The sequence below is a fragment of the Macaca thibetana genome, chromosome 4 (genome assembly GCF_024542745.1).
Source record: "Macaca thibetana thibetana isolate TM-01 chromosome 4, ASM2454274v1, whole genome shotgun sequence".
NCBI lineage: Eukaryota > Metazoa > Chordata > Mammalia > Primates > Cercopithecidae > Macaca > Macaca thibetana.
The window spans coordinates 148678390-148705005 of record NC_065581.1 but is presented as its reverse complement, the minus strand read 5'-3'; the positions used below and the strand labels follow the sequence as shown (position 1 = coordinate 148705005).

At 37.0% G+C, this 26616-nt stretch overlaps 1 protein-coding gene across 3 annotated transcripts; it reads left to right on the top strand.

The window, feature by feature from the left end:
* The first annotated feature begins 2694 nt into the window (after window positions 1-2694).
* On the top strand, window positions 2695-25746 carry RWDD1 (RWD domain containing 1). 3 transcript variants are annotated; one of them, XM_050786632.1, is made up of 8 exons: window positions 3128-3404; window positions 5813-5926; window positions 12759-12824; window positions 17148-17278; window positions 21259-21402; window positions 22730-22862; window positions 23344-23406; window positions 25452-25746. In XM_050786632.1, the coding sequence occupies exons 5-8, from the start codon at window positions 21277-21279 to the stop codon at window positions 25571-25573; spliced, it is 444 nt and encodes a 147-aa protein (XP_050642589.1). In that variant the 5' UTR covers window positions 3128-3404; window positions 5813-5926; window positions 12759-12824; window positions 17148-17278; window positions 21259-21276; the 3' UTR covers window positions 25574-25746. The 3 variants fall into 3 exon arrangements, with proteins under 3 accessions (XP_050642588.1, XP_050642589.1, XP_050642590.1); XM_050786633.1 differs by lacking the exon at window positions 3128-3404 and adding an exon at window positions 4604-4742; XM_050786631.1 differs by lacking the exon at window positions 5813-5926 and having other exon boundaries at window positions 2695-3404.
* Window positions 25747-26616: the final 870 nt, after the last annotated feature.

Sequence of the window (26616 nt, the reverse complement as noted above, 5' to 3'; positions counted from 1 at the left end):
AGGAGTGATATGGACTGGTTTACATTGTAACAGAACCACTCTGGCTTCTGTGTTGACTCAGAGTAGATTGTAGGCCAGGGAACTGAGTTAGGCTGGAAAGTATTACTAAGATTCACTACCCTTGAAGAGATATCTACTCAGGTGAGCACACAAAACTAAAATTTTATATGGCTCTTTGTGCTTGTGACTGGTAAAGTCTTTGAGATACCTGAGTAAATGAAACATTAGCCACATGAACTGTTTAATAATTAAAATTAAGCATGAAATAGGGAATTCTCAACACTGAGCTTCTGATAGTGTGATTGCTAGAAAACTCACAGGCACAGAAAAGTAAAAATAAACATCAAAGTAATTTTTAAAGGCTTATAGTATTAGTAAAGAGCAACTACTAATTTGTATTACCTGCAGAAGAAACTAAGAAGAATACAAATAAGATGAATCTCTTAGGGACATACTTCATTAGCAATAAAGATGAACAGAGAATAGCAATGCTTTATAAGATGATATATGAATTTAATTATCAGGAAATAATGTTGATATGGAGTTTACAAACATGCTTATAATTATTTCATGTCATCTGAATTATCTTATAAGCTTACGTATCTTGCAAATGACTAAGGCTGAGTTTATTACTTCTGGTTCCAGATCCTATGATGACTATCATAGTCAGTTCTCACGCTGCAATGAAGAAATAACTGAGACTGGGTAATTTATAAAGGAAAGACTTTTAATTGACTCATAGTTCTGCATGGATGAGAAGGCCTCAGGAAACTTATAATCATGGCAGAAGAGGAAGCAAACACACCTTTTTTTTTTCACATGGCTGCAGGAAGAAGACCGAGTGCCCAGGGAAGAAAGAAGCCCCTTATAAAACTATCAGATCTCGTAAGAACTCACTATCACAAGGACAGGATGGGAAGAATCGGCCCCGTGATTCAGTTATCTCCACCTAGTCCCTCCCGTGACACGTGGGGATTATGGGCACTACAATTCAAGATGACATTCAGGTGGGGACACGGCCAAACCATATCAATGGCTCACACCGTTTGCCTACCTGCAGAGCTTAAAACACACTTGGTCTATAACATCTTTAACTACCAATTAAAAACGAAACACTAAAAGAAAGTCAATTTGCCTCATGAGAATTTTCCACAATTTCAGTTAAGGGACTTGCTGTGTTCTGTTAAGCATGTGTTATGGTCAAAATGAAATTAGAGATCCACTAAAAAATGCTTAATAATGCATATGTAGGTATGACAAAGATTTGCAGATGTGTTTCCTTGATTACGAGAGCCATCTCCAGTATCAAAGTAACACTCTTGAGCATTCTGAAGCATGTAGGGTTTATTTACAGTGATACATAAGGTTTGAAAAGGATGCTTTACCAAAAGTTTTGTTAATGAAATAGGAATGCAAATAAAGAGGTACTACATTTACTAGATTGCAATTGGCAACCAAAAGTAACCTTTTTCTAACGTAAACCTTGTTATGTTTGTTGCTTTGCTGCATCTCATTTCTTTTGGTAGGTTGTTTTTATTATTCTGTTAGGAGAAAAAACTTAATTTTGCTTGATTTTCTTTGATCTAGGAGTCATTTAAAGATGTAATGCCATCTTCCTTGCCAAATTTGATTCTGTCTTCCTCACTTATTTCGGTCAACAGAACTTCATCTTTCCAGTTCTTGTAGCCAAAAATCAGCCTTGACACCCCCCTTAGAACTTATGCACTAGTGTTTCCTCTGGCAGCTCTTTCCTTATAACAAATCATTATAATTCCTCTGAACTGAAGCGATCCAAAAAAAAAAAAATGAGCAACTTATAATTGCAAAGTTACTTTACGTATTTTATTTGATTCTCATCATAGTTAGGAGACTCCACTCTTTTCCTTAAAGTTTAAAAGAATGCCTGAAATCAACCCTTAATACCGTAAACACATAATGAGTACCAAAGCGTTCCTCTGTCATAGGTAAGCAGCACTCCTCAATAAAAGATCAAGGTGCCTTCTGGTCCATGGGACATCACCATTTCAACAAGAGAAAACTTCAGAGGCTTCATTAGGAAGCTTTCGTTTAAAAAGTGTTCCTCCCACTATACAAGTGAAACCAGCTTTAATACAGAGAAATCAAAACAAAGAAAAATAAAGTGGGGAACAGCTTTTGAGTATTTTCTTAAAATTTTCCATTTTTTCGACTTTGCACAATATTATAATAAAGGAACATGGGATCCTTTATTATTGTTACCACAGTTGTTTAATATTCTTTTCATAAAGTTAACCATGTTTATTTAGCCATTTTCTTAGCTTTTGCCATCATGGCACTTTGAAAATTTTCTTTGTAATTGCTGCAATGACCTTGGAGATCACAGATGCATGCTACCTGCTCAAGTTTATTCTTGGAAGTGGTATTACCAAATTAAAGGTTCTCAATATTTCCTGGGGTACTGCAATTTTTAATTGCATATTAAAACTGTTATTACTGAGATCGACATTCCTCTCACCAATTCACAAATACACAGTCACGGACATCTTGAGATCTATAAAACGTCAAGCCGCGTTCATTTCACAAATTCACAAGTTAAACCTAAAGATCTGAACCGAGAAGCCGGACCTAGGGTCTATTTCTCCCCCGCGGATCCACCCCGACTTATTAAGCAGTTAGGCCGACCCTTCCGTGCTCATTCAAGGCAGTGCAGAGCTTTTGTTCCCCCGCACAGTGGAATCTACCCTGGTCCCAGCCCCTCGTCCAACTCCCGTGGGACGCCACGCAATACGGAGTTCAAGAAGCGCAGAAATCTCCTGACCCCCACCAGTCCACACTAGGTAGCAAGACCGCAGCACCTACGCCACAGGGTCAAATCGGAAACCAGAAAAGGCACCCGATGCCCGTCGCCCAGTCTCGGCCACCAGCGACGCTTTCTTTCCCTGGCGCACGATGCCGGCCTTTCAGCCCAGACTCATCGAGCGAGGATGCCGCGCTGAGAAGCTTCTAAGGCTCAGGGCCTGCAAAGCCCAGCAGCCGGCTGTAGGTGTCCTTAGCAAATGCCAGACCGCGCGCACAGTCCCAGCAAGTCCCGAGCGAGTGTGGGACAGGCAGCAAATCAGTGCCCCCCTGGCCAGGCAGAACTAGTCGAACTTGGAAGTAGAGAGCAGGCGGAGGCCGGCGCTTAACTGTAGCTAAGCAGGCCGGGTCTGGCTTTGGGCCCTGGGCCTTCCAGCCGGGGACTCTGCGCCTGCGCCCGCCTGGCCGCCGCCCGCTCTCCCGGCGCTGCAGCTGTCTGGGCTGCTGCGCGCCGCCTAGGTGTCTGGGCAATCCATGGGCAAGAGTAAGGGCCACGATGACAGATTACGGCGAGGAGCAGCGCAACGAGCTGGAGGCTCTGGAGTCCATCTACCCTGACTCCTTCACAGGTGACTTCCGCGGCCGCAAGCCTGCAGCCGCCCCAAGGTGGAGTGGGACGGGCAGGAGCCGCCGCAGCTCTGGGCCTCCTAGGCTGGGGTGGAGAAGGGGACCGTGAGGCCGCGCGGCCACCTTGCCCTCCACTCTTCTCAAGTTCTTCAGTCACTTACCAGCAACCCAGTGACTTTTTCCCCCTTCTCTGCTTGTCCCTGAAATCTAAAAGTCCGGGTGATGCTGGAAGGTGTCAGGCCTGAAAATTGAGTCGGGGTTACTTTGGTTTCTGTGTAACCTACAGCAACCTGAGATTTATAATACATTAAGAGAAAAGATACTCCAAGTGAGATTCGTTTTTCCACAGCTGCAAGGATGTTAGTTTTCACATTTTCACCTTTATTAAGGTAGAAACTGTTTTTCATACGATGCTGTTTTAGTTTATGGGATTCAGAGTACTGTTCTCAGTTACTCAGATAGGTTTTGAGAGTAGTATAGTCCCTGAAGTCTGTCGGGTTTCTTTTCTTACGAAAAAAAAAAAAAAAAAATCTAGCATTCAGCAGAATGCCTAATGGATAATGTGGCCCAAATTTTCGTTCCGCTATAAATTCATAGGTTGTTAGATTGGAAGGGAGGTTAGACATCATCTAGCCTGGGGATCCTGCTACAAGTCAAGGTCTTGGGGGCTCAGGAAAGCTAAGTGGCTTGCTCTGGACTGTCCGCCAGCGAGTTAGCGGCAGGGCTGGTACTAAGAGTTACGTCCGGAACGCCTGCCTGTTCTTTCACCTTCCAGACATATGGGACTTGGGATTCAGCTCCAGCTGAGATTGGGGAGAGCAGAAGATTACTTGATAGGTTGGGCTAATGTAAAATATTGTAATGAGAAGTTCATTAGGTATAATTTAGAGGATGAGATTTCTCTATTAAGCCATGCTTCGGATGATTATAAAAATGCTACATAACTATATCAATATGGCTCCTCTGAGATTTGAGAAGCGGCCAAATAAAGCCAATATGAGTGAGTAGAAACTAGGTGTGTGCATTTACATTCGCCATCCTTTCCTTTGAGTGTTGCCTATGGTTGATAGTCAGAATTTATTGTGGAAGGTATATTACTTTAACTCATAAACTCCAACCCCTCCCCCTTTCATCGTTTAGCTTAGTTTTCTTGGTTCCACCTTTTGATCACTGCTTGCAATGGTAGCAAATTTTGTTCTGCTTTGCCAACAGGCAGATGCCTCTCAGCTATCCCTGTATAGCTCCAGTCCTGTTCATGTTCTCTCTCACCAGCAGTACATCTGTGCTGTGAGGATGTTAAGGGGATGAGTGAAGAGGGGTTTGAGAGTGTCATTAACTGGGTGAGTGTGTATGGAGTCTGGCTCCCTTCTCTATCCTTGCTTATATGTCTGTGTCTAAAATAGAATATAGGGTCAGTTGTTGGATATATTCTTAATCATGTTTGGTCATTTCCAGAACTTTGGAAACATAATAGATATAAACACTGTAGGCGGAGTCAAGAAAGCAGGATATGCTATTCTTTTCATTTCTTTGGACATAAGCTATCCCTCACTAAATCCTATGCATATAAGCATTTATAAAACTGATACCTTTTTTTTGGTTTTTAACCCTGAAATAATCTTGTGGGTATTTCAAATTGTACTAGGCCCTGACAGCTCTGATATAGTTCACTATGTGAAATTCTTATCAGATGCCCAAGTGCTTGAGGATTCTGAGCCAGGGTAATAAAAGACAATTTATGAATCTTTTGATGCATTCAGGTATTCTGCACTATCAGATAAGCCATCTGTCTGTAACTCCTGTCAACAGTTCTACAAGCTTTGCAATAAATAAATTAAAATGAGATGTCTTTATTTATAGTTCTTAGGGAACGTTGCCTTCCTAGTGATCAAGTTCTTTATGAAACCTCTTGGGGAAAAGGCAGAGGATTTTGAAATAAAATGTTTCCATGTCTGATCTTTTAAAATCTTGGAGATTTGCAAGATTTGCTGTTTTAAAGCCTTCTTTTGTATTTATGATTCCATACTTTTGTATTCTCATGCCAGGTTTAAGAAAGAGATCTTGCTTGTGTCAGTTGGCCAAGGAACACTAAATGAGGTTTTGTAACTTCATTTTGAATCACATTTAATTATTAAATTTGGTTAATACTCAATGCTATTGATGAAGGAAATATACTTTTTTTTTTTAAATGGATGACTGAGTGCCTGACAAAGAAGCATTTGTTAAGTACACGGAACCCCATGTGAATGCTGAAGAGGCACAGTCCAGCCCATAGACGTAGGCACATAGATTTAGCGTAACCTCAGAATTAATTGCTTTGACTATTTGCAAAGTACTTTTGGTCCAGTGTTGCATTTGTTGTGGTTATAACAAATCATAATGCAATTTCTTCTTTTTGCCTATTCTGTAGCTTGATTGCACATTGATCCAACCCTCCTAACAACTAGTCTTCCAAAATATAAATGGACTCTCCTGATACCACATTCTCCTTCAGTAGTTCTTCACTTGACAAGGTCCTGCTAAGGTAGTAGAATTTGGTTATTTCAATTTATGTATTGAAATCTCTGGCTGTGGGGAGTTTTATTGAAACAAATTTGTTGGCATCAGGTTAACCAAAAGCCAAGTTTCCTTAATTCTGTTTGCCTTACAAAGAGGAGTACATAATCCTGTATTTCTTTATCAGTACCTCTAAGCAGCAGCCATTCACATTTGACAGTTATAATTGTATCTTGAGATAGGTAAGAAGTCATCTTGTAAAAGCAGTTTGTTCTAAGTCATACTTTTTGAAAGGTCAGACACTCCCTAACAACCAGAGGTGCTTATTTTAATATGGGCTCTCTCATATTTTGTGGAAACTAAAGGTGATTTGTGTATCTCTTAATGTACCTTTTAGCTTCTACCTCTTTATCCCTGTTTTTGACAAATCTTTAATTCTATCAGTTTCACCACCATCTGTCCCCTAACGTCTCTCTGCCCTTCCTCTATGGCCAACAGCTAGCTTTCTTCCTTCCTTCCTTTCCTTCCTTCCCTTCCTTCCCTTCCTTCCCTCCTTCCCTCCTTCCTTCTCTCCTCTCTTTCTTTCTTTCCCTTTCTTTCTTTTCTTTTTTCTTTTTCTTTCTTTCTTTCTTTTCTTTTCTTTTTTCTTTCTTTCTTCTTTTCTTTCTTTCTTTCCTTTCTTTTTTCTTTCTCTTTCTTTTCTTTTTCTTTTTTTCCTTTCTTTCTCTCTCTCCTTCCTTCCTTTCTTCCCCTTTCCTTTCCTTACCCTTTCCTTTCCTTTCCCTCTCCTCTCTTCTCCCCTCCTCTCCCCTCCCCTCTCCCCTCTCTCCTCTCCCTCTCCTTTTTGAGACAAGGTCTCACTCTGTCACCCAGGCTGAAGCACAGTGCCCCAGTCAGCTCACTGGAGCCATGGACCTCTGGACTCAAGTGATCTTCCCACCTCAGCCTCCAGAGTAGCTGGGATTACAGGCTCGCAGTACCATGCCTGGCTAATTTTTGCATTTTTTGTATCAGCAGAGGTCTTGCTCTGTTGCCCAGGCTAGTCTTGAACTCTTGGCCTCAAGGAAGTCTCCCACCTCCGACTCCCAAAGGGCTGGGATTATAGGCGTGAGCCACTGCATCTGGCCCAGCTTACTCTTTTTCTCAATTTTTTTCTTTTTTTTTAGAGAGTCTCCCTTTGTCACCCAGGCTAGAGTGCAGTGGTACCATCTTGGGTCACTGCAACTGCCACCTCCCAGGTTCAAGCAATTCTCCTGCCTCACCCTCCCAAGTAGTCGGGATTACAGATATGTGCCACCATGGCTGGCTAATTTTTGTATTTTTAGGAGAGATTGGGGTCTCGCTATGTTCCCAGGCTGGTCTTGAACTCCTGGCCTCAAGTGATCCACCCACTTCAGCCTCCCAAAGTGCTAGGATTGAGTCATCATGTGCTAGCATGAGTCACCATGCCCGGCCCTCAAAAGTATTTTTAATTACTTACAGTGGTGGAAGTCTGGCATCCTTATTGAAGACCAATCTTTCTTCTACTTACCCTAACTCACAGTAATGCATGGTAATGGGATTAGTCTTTTATCAGAACTTAGGAATTATCTATTTCTGTGAATTCAATTAATTAACTTTCCCATCCCTATTTTAGTTACTGCCCAACTTTGAAATATCCCTTTTTCTGTTTTTAAAAAATACTTATTTTAATAAGATTAGATTCAGCTGTGACAGAAAACCCCCAATAACATTGGTTTTTAAAAAGGTAAAAACTTATTTTGCTCTTGCTTATGTGCTCTTGCACATGCAAGAGAGTTGTGGCAGCTCTATTTCAAGAACTCCTCAGGGACCCATCTTCTAATGTAGCTCTCTGTCATCCCTAAGATGTAGTCTTACACTCATGGCCAAGATGGTAACATTCCCTTTCCTGGAAGTAGGATGAATAAAGGAAGGAAGAAGAACAGAGAGAAGTGAGAGAAGGCAAGTTTCTTAAGGAAATTTCCTGGAAACTGTCAGAGGGCATATCTACTTCCATCTTTTTAGTGGGAACTTAGTCATTTGGTGAGGGCTAGCTGGAAATGAAACTGGGAAATGTAGTCTTTATTCTGGGTAGTCAGTATGCTGAGTTAAAAGTGGCATAACTTAAATAAGGGGAGAGTGGATATTGGGGGATTTTTAGCAGTACTTCCCAAAATCTTTTTTCTTTGCTGTACTTGCTTCACGTTTTTTCTCTATAGTGGCAACTTTTTGTAGTGTCCTTGGACAAATCACTTAGCCTCTCCAAGCCTTAGTCTCTGTATCTGTTTAATGAGAAATAATGTGAGTGAAAATACCTTATACCTTATAATTGTAAAACAAACATATGATACTCTTTACTAGAAATACCATCTTAGTTGATTTTTCCACTAATATGGCTTCATAATTTCTTGTCTCTTTCCACTAATGATTTTGATTTCCACTTTTTTTTAGCTGCACATGGGCATTGCCACACCTTGAAAATGCCATCTCTAACATTTTGGCCCCTGAAAATTACTCCTTCCCATAACCTTTGTACACTTTAGTTCTTTTGTTCCCATGCTTTTATTGAACATGCATCTCATGATTTCTCATGGATTGATAGTTCATCAGTTTCTTTCTGGTCCATCTTGCCTCCCTGTTCTATCTGGCTCCCCAGGTCTGGCAGTTCACTGATATTCTTGCTAACATTCCCATATTTTTTGGTTTCCTCATTTACCAGATATTTACTATATGCATTTTTTTAGGATCTCAGCTTGGGGAAACAGACATCAGATACATTTAGGGAGAGGGGATGAGTTGTTTTGGAAAATTTAGGTGTAATGACAAGTTAACAAGTAAATGAGACTAGGGAAAGGGTATTCCAGCCTGGGACGCACATATGCAGAAGCAGGACTCTGAGGGATCAGAATATGTTCAAAGGACAAGTTATTTGGGTATTGTTAGAACATGAAGTGAGAAGTGAGAGTTAGGGAAAATGAGACTTGACCAATAAGCAGGGGCCACATCACAGAGGGCTTTGTCAGGGACTTAGATGTGATCTGACAGGGCAATAGTTCATTGCCCGTTTTATTCCCACACAGACCATATAGTGCATATTGTAGACACTGCCACATCAGACTCAGATTCTAATAGGTGGGGTGACTTCACAAATGAAATAGACTGAGTTATGCGTATTTTTTAGCGTGCTGGCTGTGATTCTACCCCTTTCTCACAATTCATTCCAACACACTGTATATGGATAGGGAACTGCTGCTGTAAGCAGGTAACAATGTGATGAAATCCGCTTGCTAGGAAACTGACAAGAGACAGTGGGCAGGATGGGGTAGAATGAGGAGAATCATTCTTCACCTGCTCTTGAAACTCACTTCCGTTGATTTTCATAACACTGTTACCTCTTGAGTTTGTTACTACTTCCTCTTACTTTGTTCTCCAAATTGAGGATTCCTTACAAAGCTTATGTTGGCTTTTTTTTCTTTGTGTTACATTTCTGATGATCTCATTTAGTCTAATGGCTTTAGCTATCACCTCTGTGTAGATGATCCCAAATTGAATTAAAGCCCAGCTCTCTTTACCACCATTCGCCCATTTCTGATTGCATGTTCAACACTTCTAACTGAAAGTCCTGAAGTGTCATTAAAATATATCATGTCTGATTTTTTTTGTTATTACTCATATTTGTTAGTTGCATCACATGCTCAGCCTGCAGCCTGCCAACTTAAAATATCATCACCACCGTTTCCCGCTATTCCCATTGCTGCCGTCCTAGTTCAGGACCTCATTACCTTTGCCTGGATTATCGCAATAGTGACCTAGTTTCATACTGCCTGTAGTCGTTTCCCTCCTTTCATTTTATGCGCTGTTGTTAGATTTGTCTTCCTATGTTTTGAGAACAATTCTGATCAGATTATTGCTAAAAAAAAGATTGTGTACAACTAAACTTTCAACTGTATTTTCACCTAGTTTTCTTCGCTCACATAAAAGTTCAGCAAACGGAATAATTTCTTATTCCGTATATATATCTTTAGCTTTCCCACCATTAGGCCCTTGCTTCCATGGTGCCCTCAAGTGCATTTCCCTTCTCCATCTCTGCTTGCCAGTATGCCACTCATGATTCACAGCCTAGCTCAAATGACTTCCTTGGAATTTCTCAGCTGGAAATATGTTTTCTTTTTAAATGATGCTCTATATAGTTCATTCTGTTTGTTCAGTTACTACCTGATAACCTTGGACAAATTATTTAAAAGCGCTGTATCTCAGTTTCCACATCTGTAAAATTGGGGTGATAGTATATTTAATTATTATTTATTATTATTTTTTTGAGACAGAGTCTTGCTCTGTCGCCCAGGCTGGGGTGCAGTGGCCAGATCTCAGCTCACTGCAAGCTCCGCTTCCCGGGTTTATGCCATTCTCCTGTCTCAGCCTCCCCTAGTAGCTGGGACTACAGGCGCCCGCCACCTCACCTGGCTAGTTTTTTGTATTTTTTTAGTAGAGCCGGGGTTTCACTGTGTTAGCCAGGATGGTCTCGATCTCCTGACCTCGTGATCCGCCCGTCTCGGCCTCCCAAAGTGCTGGGATTACAAGCTTGAGCCACGGCACCTGGCCACATTTAATTATTTTTAAGACATATTTTACATTTAACATCTCTGAAATATGGACTCGTCTTATAATCAGTTACATGTCGGTTTAGTTGGCAGCTTATTTTTCTTTCTTAGTGGTACGTAAAGTGTATCTCATACTTGATGGCATTGAAAATTTAGTGAATTATAGTAATAGTATAAATCATGGTCTTGTGCTAGAAGTACAGGATTTTCGTGTAAATGCATAGCATAGCACAAGCACAAAGTGATGCTCAATAAATGTTACCTGTTGTAATTGAGTATTGGTTACCCCTGACCTATAGCTTCAGGGAGTTCTAGAAAGTGGTAATAAGTTGGAATGTCATTGGGCTGATCCCTTATTTCTATAGTTGCAGTGTTTACATTTCATGACTTGCTAAAGTTGGTCATGAAAGGAAATAAGAATGAAATACATCAACTATATTTTACATGTATTTGTTAAAATATAGACGAGGCCAACTATATTATGGCTCTATTATAATAACCTTTCGGTGGGCTGAAACTTTTTTCAGCATGGGCTGGACTCCCCAAGACCTATTAAAATATGAATCTCCTGAGTCTTTTATCTAACAATTTTCTAGTAATCACAGGTGTTCATCATTTCTTAAAGTACCTTAAATTCAATTAAAATGAAGACATCTATCTTGAAAATAATTGGTTTGGGGTTTTTTATTTATCTTTTTTTTTTTTTTTTTTTTTTTTTTTTTTTTTTTTTGAGGCAGAATCTTGCTCTGTCGCCCAGGCTGCAGTGCAGTGGCACAATCTTGGCTCAGTGCAGCCTCTGCCTCCCAGGTTCAAGAAATTCTTGTGCCTCAGCCTCTGGAGTAGCTGGGATTACAGGCATGCGCCACCATGCCTGGCTATTTTTTGTTTTTAATATCGATGAGGTTTCACCATGTTGGCCAGGCTGGTCTTGAACTCCTGGCTTCAAGTGATCTGCCCACCTCGGCCTCCCAAAGTGCTGGGATTATAGGCATGAGCCACTGTGCCCAGCCAGAAAATACTGTTGATAGTATATATTTATAATGGCTTTAGAAAGTTCCCAGGTAGGAAAAGTTGAATAGTTTCCATGATTGCTTCTTCAGTGATCTATTGCTCTTTCATTTCTGAAAAAGCCTGCAGAGCTGCTGCCAGCCTTAACAGGTACCAGTGCTTCCTGGACAGCAAATGAGGCATAGGCTTTTCTCATAGGCTTAGCAGCCATTCCTGGTGGCTTGAAGTTTCCTTGTTTACTTTTCAGATGGTTCTGAGTACAAGTTTTCTTCGTTGCTGTTTTTCCTCCTTTCATTCTATTCATTTAGTTCTTTTATTGGGGCAATATTAATTGAGTTTCTAGATACTGCCAGATACTGATCTAGGAGCTCTTATAGAGTTGTTACAGCGTTCTTGTTGAGGAATAGATAATAAACAGAGATTAGTATTAGATAGACAATAGGCTATAAAATGACATACAAAACTTTGTTATTTATATAAATGTTGCTTTACATGTTTCGTCTTGCTGAGTAAATTACGTGCAATCTGATGTTTACATTCATAGTTAATTGATTTGTAATTCTGTGAAAGATGGTAGAGGCTTAGTAAGCATGTGTGAAAGAAAGTTCGGTTTTAGAGATGATGTGGTAGAGAATGACAGCAAGAAGACACTAATTTTAACAAATCGGTATTTACTGTTTGTTAGGGAGATTCTGAGTTATATCTCACAATACATAAGTATAAAAATCAGTGAAACATGAATATCAGTGGGTAGTTTCAGGTGGGAAACATGAAACTTTGCCATTATGTTTGGGATTTTTTTAAGAATGTAATTTTCCATGTATAGGTGGAGATTTTAAAATAAAAGGTAAACTACTTAATTATTTTAGTTGACTTGGTAAAACTTATATATATTTTATATATAAAAATATATAAAAAATATATATTATATATAAATATATTATTTTATAATATATATTATTATATATTATATATAATATATAATATATATTATTTTTTAATATATATTGTATATAAATATATTATTTTAATATAACTATAAAATAGTTATTTCTTTCCAGATTAAAGACAACCCTGCATTTAAATAGAAAGTTGACGGTAATTTTATCATTTCAGTGTTCTGTTTAGTCTGTATTTGTGGAAATGGAAATATAGCCTAGGGACCAGTTTCCAGGACTGATAATTTGCTAATAAGGAAAAGCATCTGCCTTAGAAGGCATTTCAATAACTTCTGTGTGTATTTTCTTGCAGTATTATCAGAAAATCCACCCAGCTTCACCATTACTGTGACATCTGAGGCTGGAGAAAATGATGAAAGTAAGTCTCATAAAAAATACTTGTGGTTTTTCTAAGCTTCTCAGGAATTTCACTCATTCTGTAGGCATTATGCTGGATATTGCCAGTGTGGAGGTGCTAAGGGGCTGTTACGAATCTACTATGAATGTTGTATATTTCTAGTCAGAATTTACTGTGTGAACATGATTTCTAGGGAAATAGAGAGGAAATTAATGAAATATAGTCTGGCACAATAAGCTTAGTTTTTAAAAGTGAAATAGTAATATTAATAATATAGCAGATGGAGAAAAGGTAGGAGATTTTTGTTTTGTTCAAAGCAATACTTTGCGTGCAAACATATTTCAGTGGTTGTGTGGTTCCTTTATTTTTTCATGGCTGTTCTTCTCTGAACATTTAGATTGTTCACTGGACATTTGCTGTTATAAATGGGGCTAGATATACACCTATCTGCAAGTTTCTGTCTCTTTCTTTTGAAATAATTTAACTATAAAAACCAATAAATTAATATTAAATAAATTAAATTTGGAGTTGTTTGGGGGAATGGTATCTGAAGTTTATTTCTATTTTTAGTCACATTAGTTGATAATTTGATAAAAAGGTTATGTAAATTGAAACTAACAACCCTACACATTTTTCCCCCCTTTGAAGCTAGAAACCTAAATTCTGCCAGGAGCAGTCGTTAATAGCCAACTTTTATGGTATTGCTTGATAACTCCAAATCTGTTTAGTGTACTTGAAAATGAGGTTTGCATTCACACGTTATTGAAATCTGAATTAAAAGGATATTGAATACATTTATTTACTACCAAATTGATAACCAATATGCTTTTGCAGATTGGTATCTAAAAAATTTTCTATAATGCTGTAAAGCATGAAGTAAATACTATACTGACTGCTCTTCAAACCATTTAAAATTTTCCTTTGTAAATAAGCCAGTGGCATGATTTGGGCTTCATGTGATGCCACTGTAGGTTCCAGAATGGTGCGGTGATGCTCACGGGTAAATAATCCAAATAAAATTTTCTTTAAGATTATGCTGAAATGGAAAACTAAAATATAAAAATGTCTTGTGAGAGCTCCCATATTCTGAGTAATAGCTTTATTAGGAGCTAGTAATAGCTCTATAAAATAAGTATACTCAGTGCATTATCCTCCATACTTTCAAAATTATTTCTTTGAAACTAAATCCTGCATTGTACTTTTTTTCCCCGAAAACTCCTTTTTAGTGAACAAACTAGTAGGAAAGTGGGCAAAGGGCATTGATGTACAATTTCTAAAGGTAGCATTAAAAGAACAATCTCACAGGTAATTAAAAATGCAAGCTGAAATAATTTTTCCAGTAAATTATTAGTATTGGCAGATAGCATTATGCTCTTTGGAATACGAATCAATACACATGTTCAGGAGAACTATTGGACTCATGAAGCAGGAGACTTTGAAAATGTTCATATTCTTTGATACAATGACTACTGTATTTATGGATATCTATTCTAAGCACAGTATCATAATACAAAATAATACATACAAGGATGTTTGTAATATCATTGTTTCTTTCTTAACTAATAAACAGTGACATAAAGTGGAAATATGATGGTATTGCATAAAGACTTGGAAGTATTCTCATTTTTGAGATTTTATATTTATATATGAATATGTACATTTTAAGCAAAATTTCATCCATCTATAAATAAAATTTTGTCTAAAATGTAGATATATGCAGATAAAAAAATGTAGTTTTATGAAATATTTTTAAGATACTTAAAATATACCAAAATGGACATAGTGATTTCTTCCTGATAATGGGATTATTTGTGATTTTATTTTTCCCTTATTTTATTCCTAACTTTTCTCTACTGAATGTCTTTTACTTATACTAGAATCAGTAAATGTTACTTAAAAAAAAAACTTAGTTTTTTAAATGGTTAAATGCATTTTAATATACCTGCATGGTGAAAATTAATTTTTAACTATGTACACTAAGTGTTAAAGAATATTCTCAGGATATAATGCACGTGAAACAAATCAAGTATAAAATTCTGTTGATAGAAAAGAGGAAGAAACTAATTTGCCACAATGATAAACTTTATTTTTTAAATTTACTTTTTAATTTTTTGGGGAGAACGTTTAATATCTAATCTCTTGGCAATTTTTAAGTATACAGTACATTATTGTTAGCTGTAATAATAATGCACTACAGTAGACCTGAAGTTACTCATCTTGTCTTAAACCTTTTATCCTATAACTAGTATCTCCCCATCCCTGATATCAGTTATAAAATATCTTCTTTCATGTATGATTTTATTTATTTTAGTCCTCTCCCTTTTTTCTAGTCTAGCTGTTTTGTTAGACTTTTTCTATTGTTTTTCTAATGTATTTCGTTTATTTCTGTTCTGATTTTTATTATTTTCTTCCTTGTGCTGATTTCATGCCATTTTTTCTTTTTCTAGTTCTTTGAGGGGCATGTTAAATTGTTTCTTCAGAACTTTATTTTTATTTGATGTAGGCATTTATTGCTATTAACTTTCCTCTTAGAACAGCTTTTGCTTCAGCCCATAAGTTTTGGTATGATGTGTTTCCATTTTCTTTTTTTTTTTAATTTTTAAAATTTTAAATATTTTTTAGAGACAAGGGTCCCACTCTGTTGCCCAGGCTAGAGTGCCATGGTGCTCTGTTAGCTCCCTGCAGCCTCCAGCTCCTGAGCTCAAGCAGTTCTTCCACCTTCAGCCTCCCAAATAGCAAGAACTACAGGCACATGCTACCATTCCCAGCTCAATATTTTAATTTTTTGTAGGCACGAGGTCTCACTCTCTTGCCCAGGCTGGTCTTGAACTTCTGACTTGCAATCATCCTTCTACTTTGACTGTCCAAAGTACTGAGATTACAGGCATGAACCCCAGCGCCTGGCCATGTTCCATTTTCCTTTGTCTCAAGATATTTTTAAAATTCCCTTTAAATTTCTTCTTTAATGCATTGATTGTTTGAAGTCTGGGAGGTAATAGGAATGGTGAGATGTTGGCCAAAGGGTACAAAGGTTCAGTTATGCAAGATGAGTAAGTTTGGGGATCTAATGTACAACATATGACTGTAATTAATTATAGATAATACTGTATTGTATACTTGAAGTTTACTAAAAGAGGTGATCTTAAGTGTTCTCACCACATACACACACACACAAATCATAATCATGTGAGGTGATGTTAATTAGCTTGGTTCTGATAATCATTTCACAATATATATGTATATCAAAACATCATATTGTACACCTTAAATATATGCAATTTTTATTTGTTGAGTATACCTCAAGAAAGCTGGGGAAGAAATAAAATGAAAAAAAAAAATCTTGTTGCAGCAATAAAACTAAAAATGTGCTAATAAAAGAAGAAAGGAAAATGCCAGAAGATACTGTTTCTTACTGACATCTAACACATAATCTTTTGCAATTTTTGGTTCATAAAATTCCTTGTTAATATCATAACATGAAAAATAAAATATCAAACCTGCAAATTTTAAGGTGCTTTTTTTCCCTGTCCATGAAGAGCAGTATAAATTTGTATTGCTTCATCAAAATCAGTAGGTTTTAATAATATAAAATGTGAGTTACACAAAAGATGGCACTCTGGGAAAAAGATCATTGTAATAAAAAGTCTTAACAGAAAATGTTTCGTACTACTGCTTAGTCGCAGACTGCCTGGTGGAATTGAGAACTCAGTGGCCTGCGCTGCAGAGAGGCACCTTGCACTGACATGCCCATAGGAGTTTTACTTCCGTACAAGTGTGAGATCCGTAAATTGACACAGTCTTAAAGAGTGAGTGAGAATATCTAGATGACTTAGGTTAAAAGTTTCCCATACAACCTTTTATACTGTCGAGGTCAAAACGGTGCCATCCAGCCACTAATTAGCCCTGCTGACATTGTGTGGATTTAAATATAGATTCCAGGGCTACAGCCAGATCTTCTGCAGGTAGGAACTGGCTCTGGTAGAGGCTGAAAATCAGCATACGGTAGTAGTTTTTAAAAATGTGTTGTATTCAGTGCCTTTTGTTTATCTTAGGAAAGGTTTTTAATGAGTGGTGTTTATTCATCCTCTTTCTCAGACATGCAGTCTGGTAAAATACCAGTAAGTGGTAAATGTGCTTCATGTGTAAGTGTGATTTTTGGTAATCCCATGATTTGTTTCACTTATCTCTTTGTGGTATGTGTTGTTTACATTAGTGATTATCCATCTGGCCTCTTACCTTTTTCTTCATAGGAAAATCTGTTGTGCTACTTTTTACTGATTCAACAAAGATATCTACCTGTATATTTTTAAGGTATTCACATCAAACTCTTATCTTATGTCTTAGCTGTCCAGACTACCCTCAAGTTTACATACAGTGAAAAATACCCAGATGAAGCTCCCCTTTATGAAATATTCTCCCAGGAAAACCTAGAAGATAATGATGTCTCAGACATTTTAAAATTACTAGCATTACAGGTAAGGAAATAATAATTCTATGTTGTGTAGCAGCATTTGTTGGCCTTAAATATTACATATTAATTTCAAGAGTTAGAAAATGCTATTGTGTAAATAGTACATTGACCAAGCAGAATTCATGATACATAATCACAGAGCATCTTTATTTTTGTTTCCTACTGTCCCTTTAAAATTTGAGTAATAGAGTTTGTTCCAGTGCCCCTGCTTGAAACTCAGTCAGCCCCATGGCTTTTTCGCTCATGTCATGAGTGATAAAAAGTCCAATGGGTACTTTAAGTTGTAAACAGTGTTTTGATTTGGTTTTTAGAATGCCTAGTCCCATATGTAGCTACAATTTTCAACTTTTTTAAAAAATTAAAACTTCTTCCCTCTCTGACTTGTTACACGCTAGTTGCCTATAGTCTGAGAGAAGTACTAGCGATTGATTTTTTTCTCCCATCTCTCCTCCTCCCGAAGCTTACAAACAATAGTAATGGCTTATGACCCCTTTATGAGGGGAGGCTTGTGTGGAAATAAAAATGGATATTAAAAAACGTTTTACTGGATTAATTTTATTGTGGGATAGGCTACCCATAATCTGGGCTTGGCAGGTATTTAAAATATACTCATGCTTGGGTAGAGTTTTCATGGGGCTCTTCAGAGTAGAGAGTAGGGAGGGGGGTAAAATTCTTATACCACTATCTTAAAGTCAGAAGTTCTACCTTTATTTGTTTAAGAAGAATTGACAGAAAACATATCTCCACCTTAGACATGACTTACGTATTCTAAAGACCAGTGGTCACCAAAATGTTGATGTTGTAAAAATATCTGGAGCTGTTGTACAATGAGGAGTGAAAGAAGATGTATCAGATAGGAATTTTTGCTGATCTTGGGCCCTATTCACCTTGTGACCTAGCATAAAGTTATGCTAATTTTAACATCTTTTTTTTAATATTTTTATTTTTTTGGAGACAGAGTCTTGCTCTGTCACCCAGGCTGCAGGGCAGTGACATGATCATGGCTCATGCAGCCTTGAACTTCTGGGCTCAAATGATCCTTTTGCCTCAGCCTACCAAAGTGCGGGGATTACAGGCATGAATCACCTTGCCCAGCTCTTCAAACATCTTCTAAAACATTGCAGAGAACCTGGGATGGTTATGCTATATTCAGTCAGTCACACCTTAATGTAAATTATATAGTCTAAGTGAATTTTTCCATGTTTTTAATATTTTGTTTGTACTCAAACTGTCTCTTTTCAAAAAGGCTGTTTTGATTTCTTTGACACCTTCCTGAGCCTCAGGTGTGTTCAGGGAATATTTGTCCTTTGTTTTCCAGAAAATAATTGTTATAATTTTCCGGTATCAAAATAATAAATTCATATTACAGAAACTCAGAAGATACAAAAAATCATGAAGAAGAAGAAAATAAAGATTATTATTAATTGTACCCACCATGTATAATTAATTGTCTATTAACATTTTGGTGTGATCTAGTGTGAGACTTTTTTTCCTTATGCTTATATACATAGTCCCCCTCTCCCATCCAAGTTAGATCATTTTATGTGTAATGTTTTATAACATCCTCTTTTTCACATAATATATGTGAGCATCTTTTCATTTCAGTTAAACATATATGAGTCATTATGTTTGGTTATTGTATAGAATCTCATTGTATGTATATGTAATTACTCTTTTTCTAAAACAATTTACAATTGTCTCTCATTTTTGCCTGATATATAATTAACACATAATTAAGAATTAGTATATAATTCTTTCAGCATTCTTATGTATCACTACTTGTAAGTCCTTAGAGCAGGTTCTCTTTTGTACTCCTAGTGCCTGGCACATAATAGACACTCAAATGTTTGTTGAATAAATGAAAAGAAAGAATTGCTGATGAGTATACTAGTTCAGTGTTTCCTGGAAGTAGGATTGCTGGATTAAAGGGAATGCATACTTAATAATTTCATACATACTGCTAACTTGGCCTTCAAAATGGTTGTGCCAATTTATGATCTCACTGTAGTCATTGTGGTATCTGTTTTCCCACATCTGCTAATACCAGATATTTTCATTTGGACATAAAATGATGACAAGGTGAAAATGGAATGTAATTATAATTTGCATTTAAAAAATACTAGTGATGTGAAACTAGTATGACTTCTGAGTTGTCCAGTTTCCATGTGAATGATTATTTTTTTGCTTTTCTATTGGAATACTTAACTTTTCTAAAAGATATCCTACTTTTATTGGATATGAAAGTTTTGTTATTGAAATGTGTCAAGCATTAGGTTGAGTGAACAAGAAAGACACCATCCCTGGTCTCATTGAATTTTTTTTTTCTCTAGTGAGCAGTGTGGATTAGCAAATTGGAAACCATTCTGTATGAAAAATGCTATGATGGAATCTTATGAAATATAAGATTATATGGGTTGACATACACAAAGTTCTGGAGAAGCTTCCAGGAGTAGCTGAGAGCTGTAGGAAGAGTTGGCCAGGAAATAGAGTAGAAGAATTTCAGGGTAGACGAACAAACTTGTTAAAGGATATTGAGGTGAGAGAGAGCAAGTGATTGATTATTTCTCCTAGAACTTCTAGTCACACAAAATTTATTGAACTTAGGATTTGAAGTTAGTGGTGATAAGTGGCGTAACTAAAGAGGCTACTGTCTTCTTTGAAGGGTCTTCTAAACTGTTCACAAAATATGGATTTGGTCCTGATTGGTTTGCAAAGCTATGAAGGGGTTTTAAGCAAGAGACTGACTAGATCAGTTTTGTGGTGCTTCAGTTTATAAATTGATTAGTTCTCTCTGTGACTCTCTCTCTCTGTCTCTCTCTCTCTCTGTGTGTGTGTGTGTTTACGTATGTATGTATTGAGTGGTCAGGGGAGGTTGATGTTAGGTTTTAAGATCATAGCTTTTAAGAAGACCAGTTAGGAGTTTCTTGTATTCCAAGCTGAAAATGTTGGTACTCCGGGCTAGGCTTATAACAGTGTTGATGGACAGACTTAAATGACTTTTAAGAATAGATCAGTAGCAGTGATGGAGCTTATGATGGGATGGGGATGTTCAGGCTGGGTGGATGGTTGTGTGATTTGCGGAGATTGATCATCCAGGAATAAGTTTTGAGGAGAAGATGATGGTTTTGTGTTGAGATGACGGTGGGACATCAAGTCACTGCCCCAAAATAGTCAGTTTTAATATGGGTTTGTCACTCAGGAGAAGTTTGTTTAGTCATAGATATAGGATGGTTAGCATAGAAACACCACAGAGAAGCCCCAATGAATTGCATTGTAGGAGCTAGCTTGAAGCCTAGTACTTAGAGGGCCCAGGAGATGCAATACCTATTCAGATACTGCTGAGGCCAGCCCTGTCAAAGAAATGTTTAGTAATCTCTGCTTCTAGCACTGAGATTCTGGCTAGTATATTTTGAAATTATTTTTGTCTTCTTCATTGGAACCCTATCTTGTTACTTTTTTCTGCCTTCAAATGACCAACTTCCTAATAGCCTTTTGAGTTATATCCTTTTCATGAGTTTGAGATGCTTTTATATTTGGTTTTAAACCATTTCAAATCTATAGAAAAAAAGGTTGATATAGATAAACTACAGTATTTCTTACATTCTTTATTATTCTATTATTTTAGAAATCACTCTGGCCTCAAAATGCAGTTCATTGTCACGGCTCTTAAAATAGAAAGATCTAAAATACTGAAATCATGCTGGAGAAAGGATGTTGCTAGTTACTAGAGGAAACAGTTTTCTGAATTTTACCTATATGATTATTAAACAGAATTTGCTGAACTACAGTATCTGTTTCAGGTTGGATATGGCACATTTACATGACTTTTCAAATAAGATATTATTATTTATATATATGCTCACTTAAATGATCTTTTATTGAACTGTATGAACATAGGGTATAACCAAATTAGTAATCATTATAAATGTATAGACTTTTATTTTTCTGAGAATTTATTCCTCATCACGTTTTTGCGTTACATAGGCTGAAGAAAATCTTGGTATGGTGATGATTTTTACTCTAGTGACAGCTGTGCAAGAAAAATTGAATGAAATAGTAGATCAGATAAAAACTAGAAGAGAAGAAGAAAAGAAACAAAAAGAAAAAGAAGCAGAAGAAGCTGAAAAGGTATATTTAAAAGCCTTGTTTTCTTTTATTATTTCTTAAATCGGTTTTTGGTGGCTTGGTTGGGTTTTGAGGGTTTTTTTGATCAATAGCAGCTTTTTTTTTTTTTTTTTTTTTTTTTTTTTTTTTTGGAAATCACAAAAATAAATAAAAGTAAATTTTAGTAAAGTTTTACTAAGAGTAAAATTGTAGAAGTCCTTCATTTGGTTGGTGGCATAGCGTGAGTAATGAATGATAATCAGTAAAAGTTAGTAAAACTCATGCAGATAAGACCAAGAAGTATAAAGATTTCACCTATGATATAGAGCCAGTGGTGTCCAATATTTTGGCTTCCCGGAGCCACATTGGAAGAAGCATTGTCTTGGGCCATTCATAAAATACACTAACAATAGCTGATGAGCTAAAAAAAAATTGCAGAAAAAAACATGTTTTAAGACAGTTTACGAATTTGTGTTGTGCCACATTCAAAGCTGTCCTGGGCTGCATGTGGCTCTCTGGCTATGGGTTGGACAAGCTTGGTATAGAGTTTAGAATTATAAATCCCCTATACTACAGTGAATTAAATAGTTACTAAATGTAAAGAAACCCTCATATTTTGAAATAAAGTGACAAAGCAATGATTTAGTATTAGAAATTGATGTGTATTCAAAACATGTCATTATTGACAGTGTAATAGTTCGTTTTCATGCTGCTGATAAAGACATACCCAAAACTGGGAACAAAAAGAAGTTTAATTGGACTTACAGTTCCACATGGCTGGGGAGGCCTCAGAATCATGGTGGGAGGTGAAAGGCACTTCTTACATGGCGGTGGCAAGAGAAAAATGAGGAAGAAACAAAAGCAGAAACCCCTGATAAACCCATCAGATCTCATGAGATTTATTCACTATCATGAGAACAGCACAGGAAAGACAGGCCCCTATGATTCAGTTACCTCCCCCTGGGTCCCTCGTACAACACATGGAAATTCTGGGAGATAAATTCAAGTTGAGATTTGGGTGGGGACACAGCCAAACCATATCAGACAGCAACAACTTTTCTTCTTAACAATGAAGAGCTATGGTGGTAAATACAGTAAATACATTGCATATTATCTTTGTTTTTTGTAATAAGTAAAAAAAAAAAGGACTACTCCAAAGTATGTTGCCAAAACCAGTGAGAGTAGCCAGTGCAGGCAGAAATCAGTTTAAATATTTCAAAAATTCAAACATTAATTTTTCTGTTTTTCTTATAAGGGGTTATGTTTATTTATTTAGAAGATACTATTAGGATTTATTTGTTAAACTGCTGTTTCATTAATCTGGTGACTTTTTTTTTTTTAATTTTCTAAGCAATTATTCCATGGTACTCCAGTTACAATTGAGAATTTCTTAAATTGGAAGGCCAAGTTTGATGCAGAACTCTTGGAAATTAAAAAGAAAAGGATGAAAGAAGAAGAACAAGCAGGAAAAAATAAATTAAGTGGTATGATTCCCCTGCCATTCCTGTTCTTCCTAAACCCTCCTGTATCATTTTTTACATAGCAAGAGGATCATTTGGTCAGATTTCTGTAAGAAAATAATATACATAGGCATCTAGGACAAAAAGAGAAAACATATCTACCAGATGATATTTCTCTACTCATAATTTGTAATTAATTTTTATGGCTTATCTTTGATATAAGTGTTATAATTGCTAGATCCTATGATAGAAGGACATTCAGGATCATGTCTTAGAAGTAGTAGAGTCAAACCCATTTGTTTTTCTAGTACCCTAAGGCAGACTGAGTTTTCACTTGTTCCATTTTAATGCAGATACGTTTCATATGCCACTCAGCTACTGAATACATTCAGAAATTTATTGAAATTCACAGGAAAAAGAGGTTTTCAAACTTGCTTTCTAAGTGTCGTAGTGAAAATGGAGAAAAACTATGCCATTTGAATTAAACATACTTTTTTTTTTTAAGGGAAACAACTATTTGAAACGGATCATAATCTTGACACATCTGATATCCAGTTCTTGGAGGATGGTAAGATAATATTAGAATTCCACATGTAGGATGGGCACAGTAGCTCAAACCTGTAATCCCAGCATTTTGGAGAGCCAAGGCAGGAGGATTGCTTGAGCCCAGGAGTTTGAGACCAGACTGGGCAACATAGTGAAACCCTGACTCTATTAAAAAAATAATAATAATAATAATTCCACATATATATAATGTAGTCTCTTTAATTTTGAACCATGAAAATCAAACTGAACTTTATTTATTGTACATTTTTTCCTCCCAAGGCTGTTAAAAAATACATTTTGGAGAATAAATTCTAGTGGTTGACCAATTTATACATTTGAAATGAATGTTGTAATTCTATAGCAACATTATTTTAAATTTTTTGATAACTTAAGCAATATCAAAGATAGAAATAGATAAACAATGATGATCACACTATCCTCACAACTAGTAAACCAGGTTATTGTGACTCAGGTGACCTGTTTTCTTCAAATTTCTAGTATCACAGATCTGTGAAAACTATTCCATGGTCTGTCATGGAGCTTGTAAAAACCTGATGTTTAACGTCTAGCATTCCCTCTCACCAGCCTTTCATATGACTCTTAATGTATTTGGAGCATCTAGTCCCTTGTGCTTTTCTCCTACCACCTATCCTCTTCTCTTCCATCTATCCATCATCCATTCATTCAGAAATATTTATTGCACTGTCCTGGCCACCGAGGATGCAGCAGAGTACAGTATGGGCCAGTTCTCTCCCCTTGGGAGCTTATGGCCTACATGTGTTTTCTTAAACTGGGCTCCATACTCAGTCACACCTCTGATAGCACTCTAGAGTTCTGTACTTCATTAACCTTTTGTTGTGTCTGTCTTGCCAGTTGGGAATCCTTTAGCTTCTGGCCTTTCAGCCTTGTTCTGAATTACCTGCTGAAGAAGGTTAAGAGGCAGTATTGATACAGCTTACTGCTAAATGCTTTCTAATCTAAGCTAGGCCTTTACTGACAGGCAACATTTTAAAGTTTTTGATACCTTTTCCTTTTCTGATTTAAATGTTTTGTCATTTTTACCTGGATTTTTGTGGTAGCTTCTTAAATTATTTCCCTAAATCTCTTCCTCCTTCTAGTGCCATTATCTATTCTATAGTCACTCCCTGTGAGATGGTATTTCTAAAACCCACATTTAATCATAAAATTTCTCTCCTTAAAATCCTTTGATGGTTTCCACTGCTTATAGGGAGAGAATGACCTACACAGTCTTTCTCAGTCTGGCCTTCATCTATGTTACTTTCAGGTGTTTTTTCTCAGGAATTTCATCTTCCAGTTAGAATTATTCAAGGTCTTATATTTTCTCTCTCCCTTTGCATATACTTCTACCTAAAATTGCTTCCTCCTGGCTCCTTTTCTTCTTGGTGCATTCAAATTTATCATGAAGATATTTCAGACTTCATTTACTCCATGATGCCTTTGCTATGTCTCCTAGACAGAGCCGGTTATTCTTTGGCCAGGACTTAATTGTATTATCTACTTCAGACACACTGAAGAGTGAAGATGTTTAATGCAGAGCCTGGGTATTGTTTCCTATAGGCTTTAGACATTGTAACTGAAGGCATACCATTGGTTAAAAGGGGAACTGGGTGAGAATGAAGATCAAATCAAATCAATTAATTAACAAGTATGGCTGAGCTTTAACAATGCTTATCTGCCACTACTGGAAGACGTAACTCCTCATACAGGTCCCATGGTCAGTGATAATTTTCTATAACCATGAGAACATATCATCCTTGTCTTCAACTTATAACATGCTACATTATAAATTCTTTTTATAAAGAATGTAAAGCTCTTTTTAATAACTGGATTTTTAGATTATGAACTGGAAACATGAAGTTGCTCTTAAAATTTCAGAGTCTCTACTGACCAATACAAATCACTTTTGGTATGATATGTAGTAATTATAGTTTGGGATTTCATCACTCCTACCTCACATGCATATTTAGAGATTTCGGTTTGGTAGTGCCAATGAGTTGTATCTTTTATTTCTGAGTATAAGACTAAAGGTGATTTTTTTTTTTCCAGCTGGAAACAACGTGGAGGTAGATGAATCTTTGTTCCAAGAAATGGATGACTTGGAGCTGGAGGATGATGAAGATGATCCAGACTATAATCCTGCTGACCCAGAGAGTGACTCAGCTGACTAATGAACTGTCCCCATCTGCAGAGAGGCTTGACTGCCACAGCATCTGTGGCTATGCTCAGAGGGTTTTGTTTTCCTTTCTTTTTTTCTAAGAAAAAATTATTTTCAGGAGAATATTCTTCTGATAGCTTTCATCATTGAACTTAATAAACTGACCTTAAAATTTCAAATATAAAATGTTCAAGGCTTCTTACTGGTGAGCACAAGGTTACGTATTTAAAATCACCTAATATTGAGAGAGAACCTGCCTATAACACCAAGACTTGAAGGTAGGCTGGTGCTGTGCACATGAGCGAGTTTATACACAGGAAACTGGAGTAACTTGGAATTTCTGTGCTGGAGACTGTGGCTACTTCTGGTTTTCAAGCATTGTCTTTTATATGAAGTGTGAGAAAACTGAGGTGACTAGCACATTAAACCATCTAGATTCTAGCCTCCAGGCACACTAAATTTAAGTCTTCACAAAACCAGGAGGCCCATATTATGATCAGGAATAAAATGAAGTTTAGCCTTCGTTTGGTCCATTTTGTATTGCCATAAAGGAATATCTGAGGCTGGGTAATTTATAAAGAAAAGGATTTATTTGGCTCACAATTCTGGATGGCCAGGAAGTTCAAGATTGGGTATCTGCACCTGGTGAGAGCCTCAGGCTGCTTCCACTCATGGTAGAAGGGGAAGGGGCACTATGTGTGTAGAGATCACATGGCCAGAGAGTGAGGGTGGAAGTGCCAGGGTTGTTTTTGTTTTTTGTTTTTTTTTACAAGTAGCTTTGGTGGGAACTAGTAAAGTGAGAACTCCCTTACCTCTGCTCCCCACAGGAAGGCATTAGTCTATTTATGAGGGTTCTACCTGCCATAACCCAAACACCCCACTAGCCCGCATCTCCCAACACCACCACACTGGGGATTAAATTTCAATGTGGGATTTGGAGAGGACAAATATCTAAACCATAGCAGTCTTAGAGTATTTAAATTAGAATCATTTGTGGAGTTTCTAAAAGGTATGCATTCCTAGGCCCCTCTCAGGTTAGATTTACGAACACTGATC

Excerpts from the sequence above, each read along its gene's own strand:
- RWDD1 (XM_050786631.1), top strand. The coding sequence starts at position 3,332 with ATGACAGATTACGGCGAGGAGCAGCGCAACGAGCTGGAGGCTCTGGAG. Across the intron at positions 17,279-21,258 it reads TAAAATTACTAGCATTACAG|GCTGAAGAAAATCTTGGTAT; the intron begins GTAAGGAAATAA and ends TGCGTTACATAG. Across the intron at positions 22,863-23,343 it reads AGGAAAAAATAAATTAAGTG|GGAAACAACTATTTGAAACG; the intron begins GTATGATTCCCC and ends TTTTTTTTTAAG.